Raw genomic sequence first — 14,617 nt, 5'->3', positions numbered from 1 at the left:
TTGCTGAGTTTTAAACAACAACAGATGGCTGATGCTGAGGCAAGTTTACGCCTGGGAGCTAGGTTTTGCTGAAGTGTCAATGTGGCTTTTGAAAGGAGCAACCTCTTTCGCAGGTGCAGAGAAAATAATTTCCCCCCTGCAGGCTGCCTTAACTAATCCACTACAATAACAAATTAATTTCAAATTGAAAACCAAGTGGGAGTTGAGAGAATGAAAACTTGTTTTTCTTCTTGCTTTCAAACCTCAAAAAGCTGACCAACAGGAAGAACTGAATTCACAAAAGGATGATGTATTTGTTTCATAAATCAGTTATTTGTAAGTTACATTCTTTTGTATAAACTTTGTTATTCATCTATCAGCTCTGAGATTATTTCACAGTAAACAGTGCTGTTTGAAAAGCTCTATAATGAATGTATGTAGCTGTTTAAATTTGGAGATGTAGATATGTACAGGAGTACAGATACTGCTACATACATCATTTAAGTTAGCTGAAGAAGTGCCAAGTTTTGCCGGGTAATAAGGAAATCACTTAAATAACTAAAAGGTAAAGTTGCAGAACAAGATCAAAGCCAATGGTTTGAATCAAGATTTTATTTCCTTTGAGTTGAATTTGGAGTGACTTTATCCCTTGTGGCATAAGTGAAACCATTTGACATTTCAGCCTTAATCAGGACCAGAGCAAAAAGCTGAAGGTCTACCCATATAAGCAGTCACAAGGCCCTGAAGTTTTGGATTTTCTGTAGACCCTGAGAGCTTTGCAGGCTTGACTTCACTAGAAACTACTGATCAGATAGCCCCTCTGGCTGGGGCGGTGGCTTGTTATCCCTGTGCATCAGTAGAAACGCATCAGAAGTGATTCATCTGGCCATAGCTACAAGTCTGTGTGTGAGCTGAGCTTCCTTTGGAGTCACAGGAGAGAAATGGGCACCCCTGGACAGTGATTCACCTCATCCTTAGGTGTCTGCAGTGGCTCAAATGAATCATCCCCTACGACTGATAGTTTCCTTGCCTTGGCTGAAATCAGTGCAGGATGACTGCTGGGAAGCACTGGAGCTGTCTGGGACAGATGGTTCCCAAAGTTCTTGATAAGGGGATGCTCACGGAGGAGCAGTGGCTGCAAGAGGTGGGCTGCTGCATTTTGGAGTGGTTTTGCTTTCCAAAATGGTATTTGTTAGGAGATGGGGGAGGTTGCAGGAGGCAGTGTTTCAGTCTCCAGGCTCAGGACCCTGCCGCAGGAGGGACCCTGGCATCATGGCTGATGTGGGGTGGGTGTTCCTGGTGATGCAGCCCCCCGTAGACAACAGTTTGCTCAGCTGTGTACAGGGCAGTGCTGTGCCATCCTGGCATGGGACCTCTGTGTAGCACAGTGCCTCACAGTCAGGTGGGAGCCTCAGCACCATCCTCCTTTGCATCACAGGTAGTCCAGTCATCTTGTACTTTTTTCAAGGGATTAATGAAATCTGTCTGCCTTCTGATATAGTGTAGTTAAAATGTGGCATTTCCTGACATTTCAAAGTAATAATTCTTCTAAACTAATTTTTCAGTTTCTTTGTGGATGTGTTTCCCATGAAGAGTGAAGTAACTGTGTATCACAAATTGACTTTTGTGCAGATGGTCATCACATGTGGAAAGCAAGCATAAAAGAGAAATACAGAGACATTCCCCCAAAAGTCCTTGTTCCCAGTGCCTGGAGATACTAGTGTGGGTGTGATTGGCAAATTGGCACTTTGCCTTTAAGTCCAGATGATCATATTGCAGTTTGTTGTTGCCCTCTGTTCTGAATATTTTTAATTTTTCAGAAGAGCAGGCATATTAAATGCCAAGGCTGCAATAATTGTACATAAATACTGTGGCAAGATGACCTCCTGCAAAATAATCCATGAAGGAGTTTAAATATGTAAATTATTCTAGGAACGCTGTTATGCAAGTGTACCTTCCCTGCTCCCAGTGTCAGGATTTTTAAAAATAAATGTGTATAGTGTCCTGGACAGAAACTCACATTCTTCCAGCACGACCATTTTTTTGGGGTCGCTCTTTTTAGTTAACTCCATTTGTAAATGCAGAGTTAGAGCAGAGGCCTCCATGGTGTCGTCTCTGCCGTACTTCTTGAATACTGCACCCCTTAAATGCAGGTACCCAGCTGAGGCAGTGGCCTTTCAGTTCTAAGTCTTTGGCAGGGCTTGTACCCTCCTGTGGGGGAGCTAGCAGGACATGCTAGTTTACAATTGCCAAATGTGTGTTTATTTTTTTTCCAAAGCAGTAACAAGGACAGGGTGCAGGCACTGAACGGAAGAGTGCTACCTCTGAGGGCAAAACCAGGTGGTGGGCTGTTAGTTGCTCTCCAGTGTTTCCATCAGGTCTGATGGATGGCGTCCTGGTGTAAGTAATTTTGACTGGTTAAACTTGGTATTGGGAAAGAAATCCCTAAACCAAGGCAGATGTGTCTAGAGCGTCTTCCTTAGACAATGAAATCACTTCAAAAAAAAAAAAAAAAAGAAAAAGGAAAAGGAAAAAGAAAAGAAATTAAGAATTAGGAAGGTTTGTGGTATTTACAAAGATTACAGTACTAGCTGGTGCTGAGCTGTGGTTAATAAGGCTTTCCTGGTGTGGAAGAGAGAGGTAAAAGGGCTCAGATGGTCCTGTGCCTTCTGTTCTGTGCTGGAAGTGACAGGAGCCAAAAGGAGCAGAAGAAAAGACTTGTCCTCTGGAGAAGTGCAGATCCTTTGTTCCTTCCCCCGTCCTCTCTGAGGAAGCAGAGCAATTCTCCAATTGCATTTTGTCCAAAAAAAAGTCCCAGTGGTGATGTTGGGGTACTGGGAGGACAAAACACAGGCTCTGCATTCACCTGCTTTGGTGGGACCGATGTGGTCTGACCATGAATTTGCTCTTACAGGCATGTGATGCAGCTGGTAGTGCTGTGCAAGGAGCACCACGGGTTTGATACCCGGACTCCATCTGCATTAGCATCTCCACTTCCAAACTGTTTGCTTCTCTTGGTCTCAATAACAAGCAAAGTGGCCATATCCCCTCTCATCTCAGGGATCCATGTGCCTCCAGGTCTTCCTTGGGAGCTTAACGTTAGTCTTCATCACCCAGCCGCTTGCTCACACCCCCCTGGTAGGATGGGGGTGAGAATCAGAAGAGTAAAAGAGAGAAAACTCATGGGTTGAGATAAAGACAGTTTATTAGGTAAAGCAAAACAAGGTATTAATTCACCATGTCCTATGGGCAGGCAGGTGCTCAGCCAGGCTCCATCACACACATCAGTTGGGCAGATAAACTCCATCACTCCAAACGTGTCCCCCTTCCACCTCCTTCCCCCAGCTTTATATGCCGAGCATGCCACCACATGGTATGGAGTATCCTTTGGTCAGCTGGGGTCAGCTGTCCTGGCTGTGCCCCCTCCAGCTTCTTGTGCACCCCCAGCCACTCACTGGTGGGGTGGTGTGAGGAGCAGAAAAGGCCTTGGCTCTGTGTGAGCACTGCTCAGCAGTAACTAAACCATCCCTGTGTTATCAACACTGTTTCCAGCACAAATCCAAAACACAGCCCTGTAATAGCTGTTAGGAAGAAAATTAACTCTATCCCAGCCAAAGCCAGCACACTGAGTTACATTATTCCCCTGCTGTGACACAAAACACATGTAAATAAAGCATAATTTCAGGATCTCATTTTATATCTGTGTTTCTTTTCCATTAAGAGCAGGGTTGGTCTGGCAGCCACTGCACACATGGTTTTCTTCTTGACTGCAGTAGGAGAGCTGTGGGAGAAGTAGCTGCACCATCTGCCTCCTGTTCGGGGTGATGATCATCCTATTGACTTTATTGGTGCCTTTCTGACTGTCCAGGAGTGTCTCTGGTGGAGTGATACATAACAAAATTGTTGTGGTCAAATCCTTCCTTGCTTGTTCTAACTTAAATATCGCTGTGCTTGAGATTTGGCACATTTTTTTTCTCAGAGATGTCTTCTCAAGCTTAGGCTTCATCCTGATCCTTAAAAGTAAGGAAGCACAGCTTGGGAGTAAAGTTGTCCTTCTGTTTGCACATTTACTTCCCACCAGCCGTTCCATCCTGCCTCTTTTGCTGCACATCTTGGAGCAGGTTCAGTTTTCTGTTGTACTCTGCCACCTCCCCAAAGTGTGGAAGAGGGGAATTCTGGGTGGAAGGAGGAAGGCAATACTAAAGCGGTACCTAATTTGTAGTTGGAAATACGCTTGTTTTCCCCTTAGGAAATGGCTCATGGAGAAGAGGAGACAAACATGACCTTGAAGCCAAGAAGGCATACTCATACCTCCAAACTGTCACTCTGCTGAGGACCGTGAAGCCTGAGTTTGAGAAGTTTTCCCTGGAGGTGAAAAGTTCCATTCAGAAGCAAGGTCTACATGAGGATGACTACGTAAGTACTTGATGATAGGCTTCAGGTCTTATCTTCAAAATCGTGCTCCTAATTCAGACAAAAGTAGCAGTGAGACTTTATCAGGACAGATTCACCCGGGTTCAGGTGTAAAATCTAACTGTTACCTATAAAATATCTTTTTTTTTTTTTTTATTGTTGTTGTTTTGTTGTGAATAATGCAAATAGTGAGAATAGACTTGGTCTAGGTGCACTAGGTCTGTGCAGCACCATTCATGACCAATTGTCCTGTGCTCGTCCCCTTGTTCATGAGCAGGAAGGTTGCAGAAAGTCAGATTGCCAGGTCTCTCTCCCTCTCTCGCCAATCATTAGTCTTTTTTTATCAGGCAAAGAACTATAGTCTTCTTTCTTGTTTTCTCCTAATTTTTTTTTGGTGGAATCAGATCTCAGAAATTTGTACTCTCTGTATTGCATCTGATGAAGTTTGTCTGGATGTGAATGAGAAAAGTGGTCTTATTTCCCAACTAAGCATATTTAGACTGTTGCTCTTGTTGTTTATTTTAAACTGTCTAAAATATCATTACAGTCCTTGTGAGTTGTTTTAAGCCTAGGGAAGTGCCACTGTCCTCCAGAGATGGAAAATATGTCTTATTTTAATCTCTCCAAATATAGGAGGAAGATGCCTCTGAAAACTGCTTTTGAGCTACTGCTAAGGTAGTTCGTTAGCTGTTTTCACATGAAAGTTTTTTATGAAAGCAAGAATGTATAGCACATACCTACAGGGATTTCTGCATGCTGATACAAGTCCTTCCCAGTCAGTCAGACTTCCCCATGATGGGGAATAAACTTTCCGAACACGCTTGTAAAGGAAAGAGGCTTGAAGAGAGCTTGGTCAGTTTTTAGCTGTAAGAAATGAGAGCTAGAAATTGATGCCTGAAACTCAAGAAAGCAACCCAAACCCCTTATTTACCAGCTCCTGCTTAGGCATCTACCTCATCTCTTTGCTTTAAGCATTGTGTCCGTCACAGGTGGAAGCATCATCTTTAGTTTGAAGCACAATGAAGTTGAATGTTGTGTTAATAAATGAGCTTTCCTGCAGTTTATTGCATAACCCTCAGCTGTCTTCAGAAACCCCGTGCTGCTTAGAACTTGAATATATTTTATTTAAATATTTTACTTAAAATGTTAAGTTTGAATCACATCAATGGCTTACATTTTATTTTTCCTGTTAAACTTTCACAGTCTAGGCAGGCAGAAATAGTCTTTTGTTGGCATTCTTTGCCTTGGGTTAGTGGAGAAACCCCAACTGCTGAGTTCAAGGTGTGACTCTGAAGAACCTGCTAAATGAATTTTGAAGAAGGCATGGGACTGCAATTTGCCTCTGTGTGCCCTCTTGCAGGTGTCACTTAGCACTATGTACCTTTAAAATATGCCATGTGCTCTTGGTTGTGATTGGTGAGAAACATGAATTTGAATATTAAAGACCCACAGTTTTGTGGCTTTTTTAGTCTGGGCAGTGTGACGTTTCCCCAGATGAGAAAAGTGTTAAACTGCCGAGAGTTCAGGATGCTGTCTGTGGGCGGTTTGGAGGCAGACAGGGGGGTGCTTTGCTGTTCTTCAGGATGGGGACCCACTGCAAACCCTATGCAAGTTCAGTGTTGATAGACACTGGATAGATGCAAGTCTATCCAGACTGCAGACTACCCAGAAGTGGATTCATGAGAGCAAATCCCGCCCTTTGCTGGCAGGGGAGAGATTTTGCAGGCCGACGTGTTTGTTGGGGAGACTCCTTGCACAGCTGCATATCCACTGCCAGAATTCCTCTTTTCTTTTTCCTCACTCCACAGTTGCTTGTGCGATCAGCCACCCGTGCTGGCAGTGCTCCTGCCTGTCCCAGGGCAGCTGCGCGGGTGCCTGGCTCCCTACCACCCTCATCTTCTGCCTTGCTCAGAGGGCTGCCTCTCCATGTATCCCATTCCTACCTGTGATCCGGAGCTTTTCATGTTACTCCCTCACCCCAAAATGTCAGCCTTTGCTAGGACTAGATAGCGGCATGGGGCCCCTCCTGCTGCTGCTGCCTCTCCTACTCCTCTTTCTGCTCTTCCTTTCCCACCTGGCTTTCTACACATTTTTTGATCTCTGGTTGTCAGGGCAAAGGGAGGACGTGTGATCTGTGTACACCTACCACAACTTCCTGCCATCCGAAACATCAGTTTTTCACTCATGGGAAGCTTGTGATGGAGGCTGTAGGGTTCTGGGGCTCCCTGTGGAGGAGATACAGATCATGGCTATGGAGGAAGGAGGTTTGGTTTCACATGCAGAGTGTCCTGGTATTACACGGGTGCTTAACTTATATAGGTCTCCGCAGAGCAACTCCCCACCTTCTTTCTTGCAGCCTCCTAACCCAATGGGAAAACAAAACATTTTTGAGAGGAGTAGTGTTGGGTTGAGCATAGCAAAACCCATTAGCTCTGTTACTTCATTAGCAGTTTATGAGTTTTAATTATCTATCTGGTTTGTTTTTCATCATTTATGAATTTTACATTTCCCTACTTTGGACAATGGGAAAGAGATACTTAATATTCTGTTAACTGATTGTCCTGTTGCCATGTTCAGAGGAGAAATATTTTGAGGCAGCCTTCAGTCTTCAGGAAAAAATCAATTTTAAAAATCAATGGGGAAAAATAAAAAGCCAAATTGAGGGCCACTTCCTTCCTCTCTGAAAGATATGTGGGTAGTGAACACCTCGTTAATGGTGCTTCTTTTGGCAGCATGGGAAGAAAAGGGCAATTTTGGCCTGGGTGCATGCTAAGCAAGGCTGTGTTATCCAAGGGAAGCTTGGGAAGGAGAGGTCCTACAGCTGAGTGGGTGGGAAGTAATAGACTTAGATTTTTCTCTGGATTCTGCTCCTGAAAACAGAATCTCTGGGGAAAGATAGCCGGTGGTACAGCCCATCTCAAGTCCTATCTACGAGTGTTGAAATATAATCCTCATCCTTTTGTGCTGTGTCTCAGGAGGATGAACTCAGGGAGGTTTGGATCTGAAGCGTTCAGTTTTCTGCTTCTCTGTGTGGATTTTTTCAGTGTCATGGGAAAATGGGGCCCCAGATCCGTGGTCTAAATTATCTCTCAGTGACCCGAACTCAAACAAAAGTTGTTAGTGCTGCCATTTTGTCCTGGCCTCTTGCCAGCGCTAATCCTAAAGGCATTATTATCTACCAAAAAAGAATATCATAAAAATGGAAAATAAGCAGATGACAGAAAGAAAGATAAGGGAGACAGAAAGGGCGAAGTCCTAAAGCAGCAGCTTTCCAGTTGCCAGATGGAGAACACATACAGCCCTTGGAGGAGTAACAGGTCAAAGGGCATTGACCATCTTCATCTCCAGCTGTGAAATCACACAGAAGAGAGAAAAATGTGCTCTGGGTATGTCTTTTCCAGATCAGAAATTGCTGTTGTTTCTGCATGGGTGTTACCCTGTGAAAGTGTGAAAGGTGGAAGAACCTGTGCCCTGTGAGTGAGCAGGAAAGCATGGAAAATTCAATTTCTCTGACTCCTCCAGGAATCTCTCCTGTGAAGGAAGAAGCTATCTTAAGCACTTTTTAACTAGACAGCATCAAAAATAAGAGTGGCAGAGAAGTTCTGAGAAAACATCTTAGAAGCATTTGGGCAGGCAGTAGTTGCATAGGAAAGGGCTAAAAATGGTGGTGTTCCCTGTCTGCAATGTCCCATTGCAACATCCTGTTGCAACAGCTGCCTGAATCCATTAGCAGATATTATAGTTTGCTTGATCATCACTTTCAGACTCTGAAAGCAGTTACTGTCATGTTAATGTAACCCAAGGAACTGTGGGCAGAAGCATCAGATCTACTCAGCCCTCCTTTCAGCATTCAGTAGCATGATTTTTTTTTTTTCAAGAAACATCCTGTAGTTCTGTAGAAAGCCTAACCATTTTATTTTCTGCCTACCTGGAGGCTGACTTCTCTGATAAAATTGCCAAAAAAAGAGGAATTTTTTCAAAAACCCATTCAAATTCGAGATTCAGGCATAAGGACAGTAGAATCACTTTAATGTTATTACACAAATAATAGCAGTTTTCTCAATTCTGTAATGTTAATGAGTTATCAAGGCATTAGCAGCAACTTGTCATGGTCTCTATAAACCAATTTTTATCCTTGGTGTAATTTCAAAATACAGGACAAGCTCAGCTATAGGCTAGGTGAGGGCAGACAGCGATGGGAATTGCATGCATTTACTTGAAGCAAGAATTTGAAACTGTCTCTGAATTGGTGTGTGAATAACTTCCAACAGTTACTCTGTTTATGAATAAATAGTGTTTTAGTTAAAGTATATGCACAAGCCATTTTTATTAAATAATGCCGAACGCTTAATGAATTGGTGGTAGGCTGCAGTTTGGAAGCTCTTAATGCACCTTCTGTTCCTGACTCAGGCCTAGGATTCAATAAATGCTTTTTTTATGTCCAACCCAGTATTCTGAGCTGGGATGATTTTACAACCCAGGATATTTGCTCTTCTGAGGTTACAGACCACCCATGGCTTGTTTTCTCTTCTCATTTAAAAGCTGAAAATGTAACTAATTAAACAAATATTTCTGCTGTGTTAACTACATGACAGCATTGTTTGCGAAGTGGATGAGTGGGTTTTACCCTATCCACAGCCCTTTTCACACAGAAAATGAGCAGCAGGAGAAGGGAACCAAAGCCCAATTTGCCTGTAAAGTTATCTCAGTGAAAGAATGGGCTACATAGTTGAATTAGAACAGTGAGATGTTACTACCTATTAGAAAGGGTGAGTCTGTTTTATTTAACATTTTCAGCCCTCTGAAATGAGAATGGTCCACATAAGAGCGACTGTTCAAGCTCCAACAGTTAACTACAAAAGCTACGTGGGAGGTAGCTGTGCTCATAAAGTTTATCATCTTGTCCATAACATCCCTGCCAGACTCTCCCCCGTGTGTATTCCTTACGTCAGCCTTTTAATTAGGATTGTACAGCAGCTAAGATAAGGGTTGGGAGAAGCGAGCAATTCAGTCATGTCACTGGGAGAGATGCTGAAAATGTAATGTATTCAGCAATGTACATCCCACTTGTCTTTTTTCAGGCACAGGCAGGCAAGATTAATGATATGCAGGCTTTTGTGTCTTTTCTGACTACACCAGGATGGGAGAGAGTTTTGGGGAGATTTTTTTTTTTTTTTTAAAAAATCCCTGCCAGGGAATAATTTGTTGAAATGAATAGGTCTATTCAGCTGCTGGAGTGCTTTGCTAATTGTGTTCAAAAGAATAAAGGCAAACCACAAGCTGCTTTCAGCAGCCGGAAAAAGCAGGTTCACATGCCAGCTTATTAACAAGGTGAATTCTTTCAGTAAAACATATTTAGGATTTTCACGACCAGCCCTTCATCCCTTGGAATTAATGAGAGTTTCTTTAATTTCTGTAAGTGTAGTGTTGAACTCTGGACTGCTAAATTTGGTGAATACAGCAGACACTTTTTTTTGCTGATGTTAGTGCTTTCTCAGTGATATGAAGGACTAGTGTCTTCCATGTTGGTGTCTTAGGCAAAACTACAGTGTAGTAGTATGTTATTCGCCATTAACAGATGTCATAAAAGACAGTAAAAGAAAGAAATTATTCTTCTCTCTTCCAGTGGATTTCTGTTTAGTTTTTCTAGTCTGTCTAAGCATATTTTTGGAGCTATCTTAAACCAATGAGAAGATAGCATAAAACTGTAGGTATATCTGAAAATAGTAACATCTGAACTCTTTGGGAATGTAAAAGTTTAGAGTTGATATTCATATATATGTTGTATATTTTCCATAGCCCCATGTTTTTACTTGGGTTTTGCAGATACTCACATTCCACTTTACTAAACAGACACTCAGACATTTATGGGCAGGGTACTCTCCCTTTGAAATGCTTGCTAGAATTACACCTTATTTTCCACTAATAAAGTGTGAAAAATATGTCTTCAAACAAAGTTTATAACCTGTTTTTGGTTTTAGTGCCTCTCTGTGCCATTTGCATTGCTAATGATCCAAAACCTAATTTTTCCCATTGAGGTCTCACTTTTATGTCAATTCATACGATTTTTGATAGTGGTATTAAGTGGCCCTCAGGTTTGGCTCTGAGATGTTTGAATGAAGGCAAGGAAAGATTGTATATCTCATTTTGTACAAAACGACACTTAAAAAATCAAAGGCCTTTGCTAACTAACTTTCTGGCAGCTAATACTTTCTTCTACAAGCCTTGTTCCCTGAGTAGGTTATGAAAATAAGGTTCAATTCAAAGTTTCCTTTTTAAGTGGAAAATACCCTCAGCTCAACAAGGCATGAAGCAGGAGGTTTGGGTGAGCCTGTCCCTAGTTGGGGTGCCATTGCAGCCAGCAGCAGGGTGCTGGGTGGGCAGCTGGAAGCTGTTTTCTCCTGGGATAAGAGTGCTTGCTGGCTGGCTGGTGGGATGCTCCAGCCTTGGCACCACGGGTGCTGTGGAGGGTTCTCCTCTGCTGGCTGTGCTGGATGCTGCAGCCTCACGCTACGATAACATGGAGTTCGCTGTTTGAAATCTGGCTGAGCCAAACAGTCTAATTAGGGTGTTTGATTAGGATGGTGGCAGGCATTGAGGGGAAGGAGATAGGTATTTTTTACTTCAGGAGGGTCGTAAAGGAAGGACAATTCTTCAAGGTCAGAAATGTCTTTTCGTTGTTTGGGAGCTCCAGAGCAGAAGGGATGTTGCCTCCAGAGGAGCAGGTCCTGCACTGGGGTGGTTCAGTACTCACTTGAGTTGAAATACAGTGAAGCAATCTTGAATGACAGCAAGGCAGGGTCTAACTTTAGGACATTCAGGTGACTAGTCTTCCTGAAAGAACAATATAGATGGCAATCAGTAACACCTCACGCCTGTGATCTCTTGCTGTGTTGGCACATGCATTGTTTATGGTTGAGTGGTGGGAGATTAAGCAGCTTGAACATAGCTCTGAGAAAGATTTATTCTCCAAGGGGGACAAATCTTTTAACAGGAGGGCACGCTGGCCTGGTGGGTGAGTCAAGTCACGCAGGTGTCTGAGCATTGGAAGAGCGAAGGCAGGCAGCAGGTCTCAGGTGTGCTGCACCCGGGCTGTGACAGCACATCAGTGTACCGCGCTGCCAGCTCAGATTTTTTATTTAGTGGATATTAGCAGTTTCTCTAATGCACAGTGGTTAATGTAGTCAGCCTGTGAGGATGAGCTGTGTGACTAAAGGCAGTGGTGTTCTTGTGCGTGCAAGGAGCCATAGGAACCCACAGGAGCATATTCCCAACTTTCCTTCTCTCTTTAGTAGACATTTTTTTCATTAGGAAGAGAAGCTTGAGACAAAAATCAAAAGGTTTAGTCCATTCTAAGAAGAACTAATATATCAAGGCAGATTGAAAAGACAAGGACTGTCTATGTCCCAGAGCAAATGAATAAGAGGGTCATGAGAAAGGGGCACGGGACGATGGGAGGAGGGTAGGTGAGGGGCTCTGGGTGCCCTTTGCTTGGCGGCTGGGAACAAGGCGACATTCAGTAGGCAGGAGGACATTTACATTTGATGGGACACACGTTTATACAATGCACCCAGTTAACGCACCAGACTGCAGACTACAAAATACCTTAGAAAGTAAAATCAAGCAGGATCTCAGGAATCACACAGTCAACAAGGAATCAAGAAGCTAAGAGTGAGGGTTTAGCCTTTTGGAGGGGCTGTAAATCCTCGAATTTTGTGGTGTTAACTACCATGTTGCTGCTAGAAGGTGGAGGGACATATTCCAGGTGTGTAGCTGGAACATTACTGCCTGCTGACAGGTATACATAAATATAATCTGAGATAGCTGCTGTACCTTTTCTTTCCTGTGCTAGAGGGATCCTCCCTCACGGGTATGCCAGTGAAGGCATGGTTAATCAGCCAGCTAAAAACCTTTCATGAGATATCCAGTATCTGAAAGAAAATACAAATGGCAAATCATTAATTTTTAAATTATTTGAAATGAAAGCATGATTAATAGCAGCCTGGGGGTTGTCATTAATTCCATGCCATTCCTGTTTACAGGTTTATATGCCCATTTACTCTGGTATTTAATAAAAGGATCATTTGTCATGGCAACCTCAGCCTCAGGTGGGCTATTCTGGCAAATTATTTACTCCCAGCCCAAAAGTACCCCAGGTGTTGGCAGGTCATCCCTCTCCCCCAGTCCCTGGGTATCAGCTCCAGGGTGCATGCACCTCAGGATGCCCTCCAGACAGGGCAGGGGAAGGGTGGAGTTCAGATTCCCTGAAAGCAGGGATCTGATCCTGAATTTCAGTCATGCTAGCACAGCAGTCCTAGCCCCGGGGCTTTCAGATGAAAGGGGCAGGGGATTTGCAAGGACTGGCTCCCTGTGTGAAGGCTTGACTGCATCTCCGTGCAGCGGGGAGTTTGTTACCTGCCGGTGTGAGAATAACCGGGTCACATCCATCCCTCATTCTCCAGCTCCTCTGCTGGCAAGGGTGAGGCAGGGTGCTGGTGCTTGTGAATCCTGGTTTTGTGTGCTTAATTTTTGCCTGGTACTGAATAAGGAGCTTAGATGACTAATGCCATGTCTGAGCATACTTTTAAACTAAGCACCACTTTTGGCTGTGCCTAAATCATTCATGTTTATCTAGCCCTTAAGACTGTATTTAAAGCAAACACTCTGCTGGGTAGCCTTTGCTAACCTGCTGCAAAGCAGAAATACGATGGTCCTTTCATCAGATGGCTTTTTATCCCATTGAAGATTTCACCATCCCACCCTCATACTATTTATTCACCAGCTATTGTAGCACAGGTAAATTCAGTTTAAACATGTGAGTTTTCTCAACAGAGATATAGTGATTTTTCTCTGAGTTTTACATGAGAACTCATGTACTCCTGAGAGTTTTTAGTATAGAAAATAAAGTATTTCTGTGATTTTGTGGTTTAGTGATAATGTTAGAAAACAATTGCACATTGTAGAAAGACAAACATTTAACAAAAAATGTTCTTCCTGTTTGTCCTAGCTCTGCATTTATTTAAACCAGTTAGCTTATTTTAGCAAGTGGAACTGATTTTTTCAGATGAGTGACTCTGTCATCCTGAAAAGTGAAATATGTTCCTGCTTGAAAAACAAACTTGCTCACTGACATTTAAAACTTAATGAAAGGACTGGGATTTTTTTTTTTTTTTTTTTTGTTACAAGGTGTTTATCTGCAATTAAAATGTCCCAGTGGTTGCATAATGCTAACTTAAAATGTAAGCATTCATTACAACTGTATAACAGGTTATCAGCAGACTATCAATGGGGTCCTTAGAAAAATCTATTTAAAGCAAGCACGTTTTAATTTCTGTGTGTGTTCAGCTGAAAAAGATTGACTTCTTTAATATCTCTCGTGTTTCACCACTGTGACTAGAAGTATGATTTCTGAATGTAGTGTTGTAACTCATCACATGAATGACCACATAGTTGGTTAGAAGGCAGGAAATCCTAAAAAAGTAGAATGGTAAATTTGAAATGACAGCAATATCTTTTACAGTTGGGATCCCTTCAGTATTCAAGAAAAGATAATATAGTGCTGCGTGCTAGAGATCCTTTGCATTGATTGTTTATCTGGAGTTAGAGTGTATTATGAACATGAGGAGGTAGATTTCACCTTAATCTCAGGAGCACATTAGTGCATTCTCTCATTCTGGCCTTTTCCTTGATAGGTGGCCTGGAGCACTTTAGAGCCAAATTCCATAGATGAATATTGCATGTGTAAAGTATACATAGATGAAGAATTCCCCTAAATGATTAGTCTGTATGTGGTTCACTTCTGGTACAAAACAGTGCTGCTCCTTAGCTATATCAATTGCACTCCTTTGAGACCAATATTAAGAGGTAATACAGGAACCCAAACCACAAAGGGGTAAAATGGCTGGTACTAACTTGCATAAGGAATCAGTGAGTGCATTGGATACACCCAGGGATAAATTCCACACAGGTTTGCAGGGAGAAAATCTGGTCCCAGAGGTGCTCCCTGTTCCTGGAGCAGGGCAGTTTTCAGCTCATCCCCCTCCTGCTTTTGCCATGCCATTGAAGATCTGGGGGGCATCTGAGACCCAGTTATGTCAGGCCATGGGTTTGTTTCCAAAGTTCATGCAAATCAGAGACAGTAAGAGCCCCTTAACATGATCTGACTGTCCGTAAGGCTCTAAATCTGCTGAGGTGGTGATTCCCATGCCTGTGTTTAATGGAAAGA

At 42.9% G+C, this 14,617-nt stretch overlaps 1 protein-coding gene across 2 annotated transcripts in view; it reads left to right on the top strand.

Annotated features, from left to right (window-relative positions):
* The window catches only part of NPR3 (natriuretic peptide receptor 3), a 52,156-nt gene that overhangs the window by 9,698 nt on the left and 27,841 nt on the right, over window positions 1-14,617 (top strand). For both annotated transcript variants that reach the window (XM_032992196.2, XM_042804816.1), the window contains exon 3: window positions 4,229-4,395. In XM_032992196.2, the coding sequence (XP_032848087.2) occupies window positions 4,229-4,395 (167 nt within the window). The remainder of the gene's footprint in view (window positions 1-4,228; window positions 4,396-14,617) is intronic.

This window comes from Tyto alba, unplaced genomic scaffold (genome assembly GCF_018691265.1).
Source record: "Tyto alba isolate M040663 unplaced genomic scaffold, T.alba_DEE_v4.0 Super-Scaffold_42, whole genome shotgun sequence".
NCBI lineage: Eukaryota > Metazoa > Chordata > Aves > Strigiformes > Tytonidae > Tyto > Tyto alba.
The sequence above is the reverse complement of the archived record's forward strand: the minus strand, read 5'-3'. Positions and strand labels throughout refer to the sequence as shown.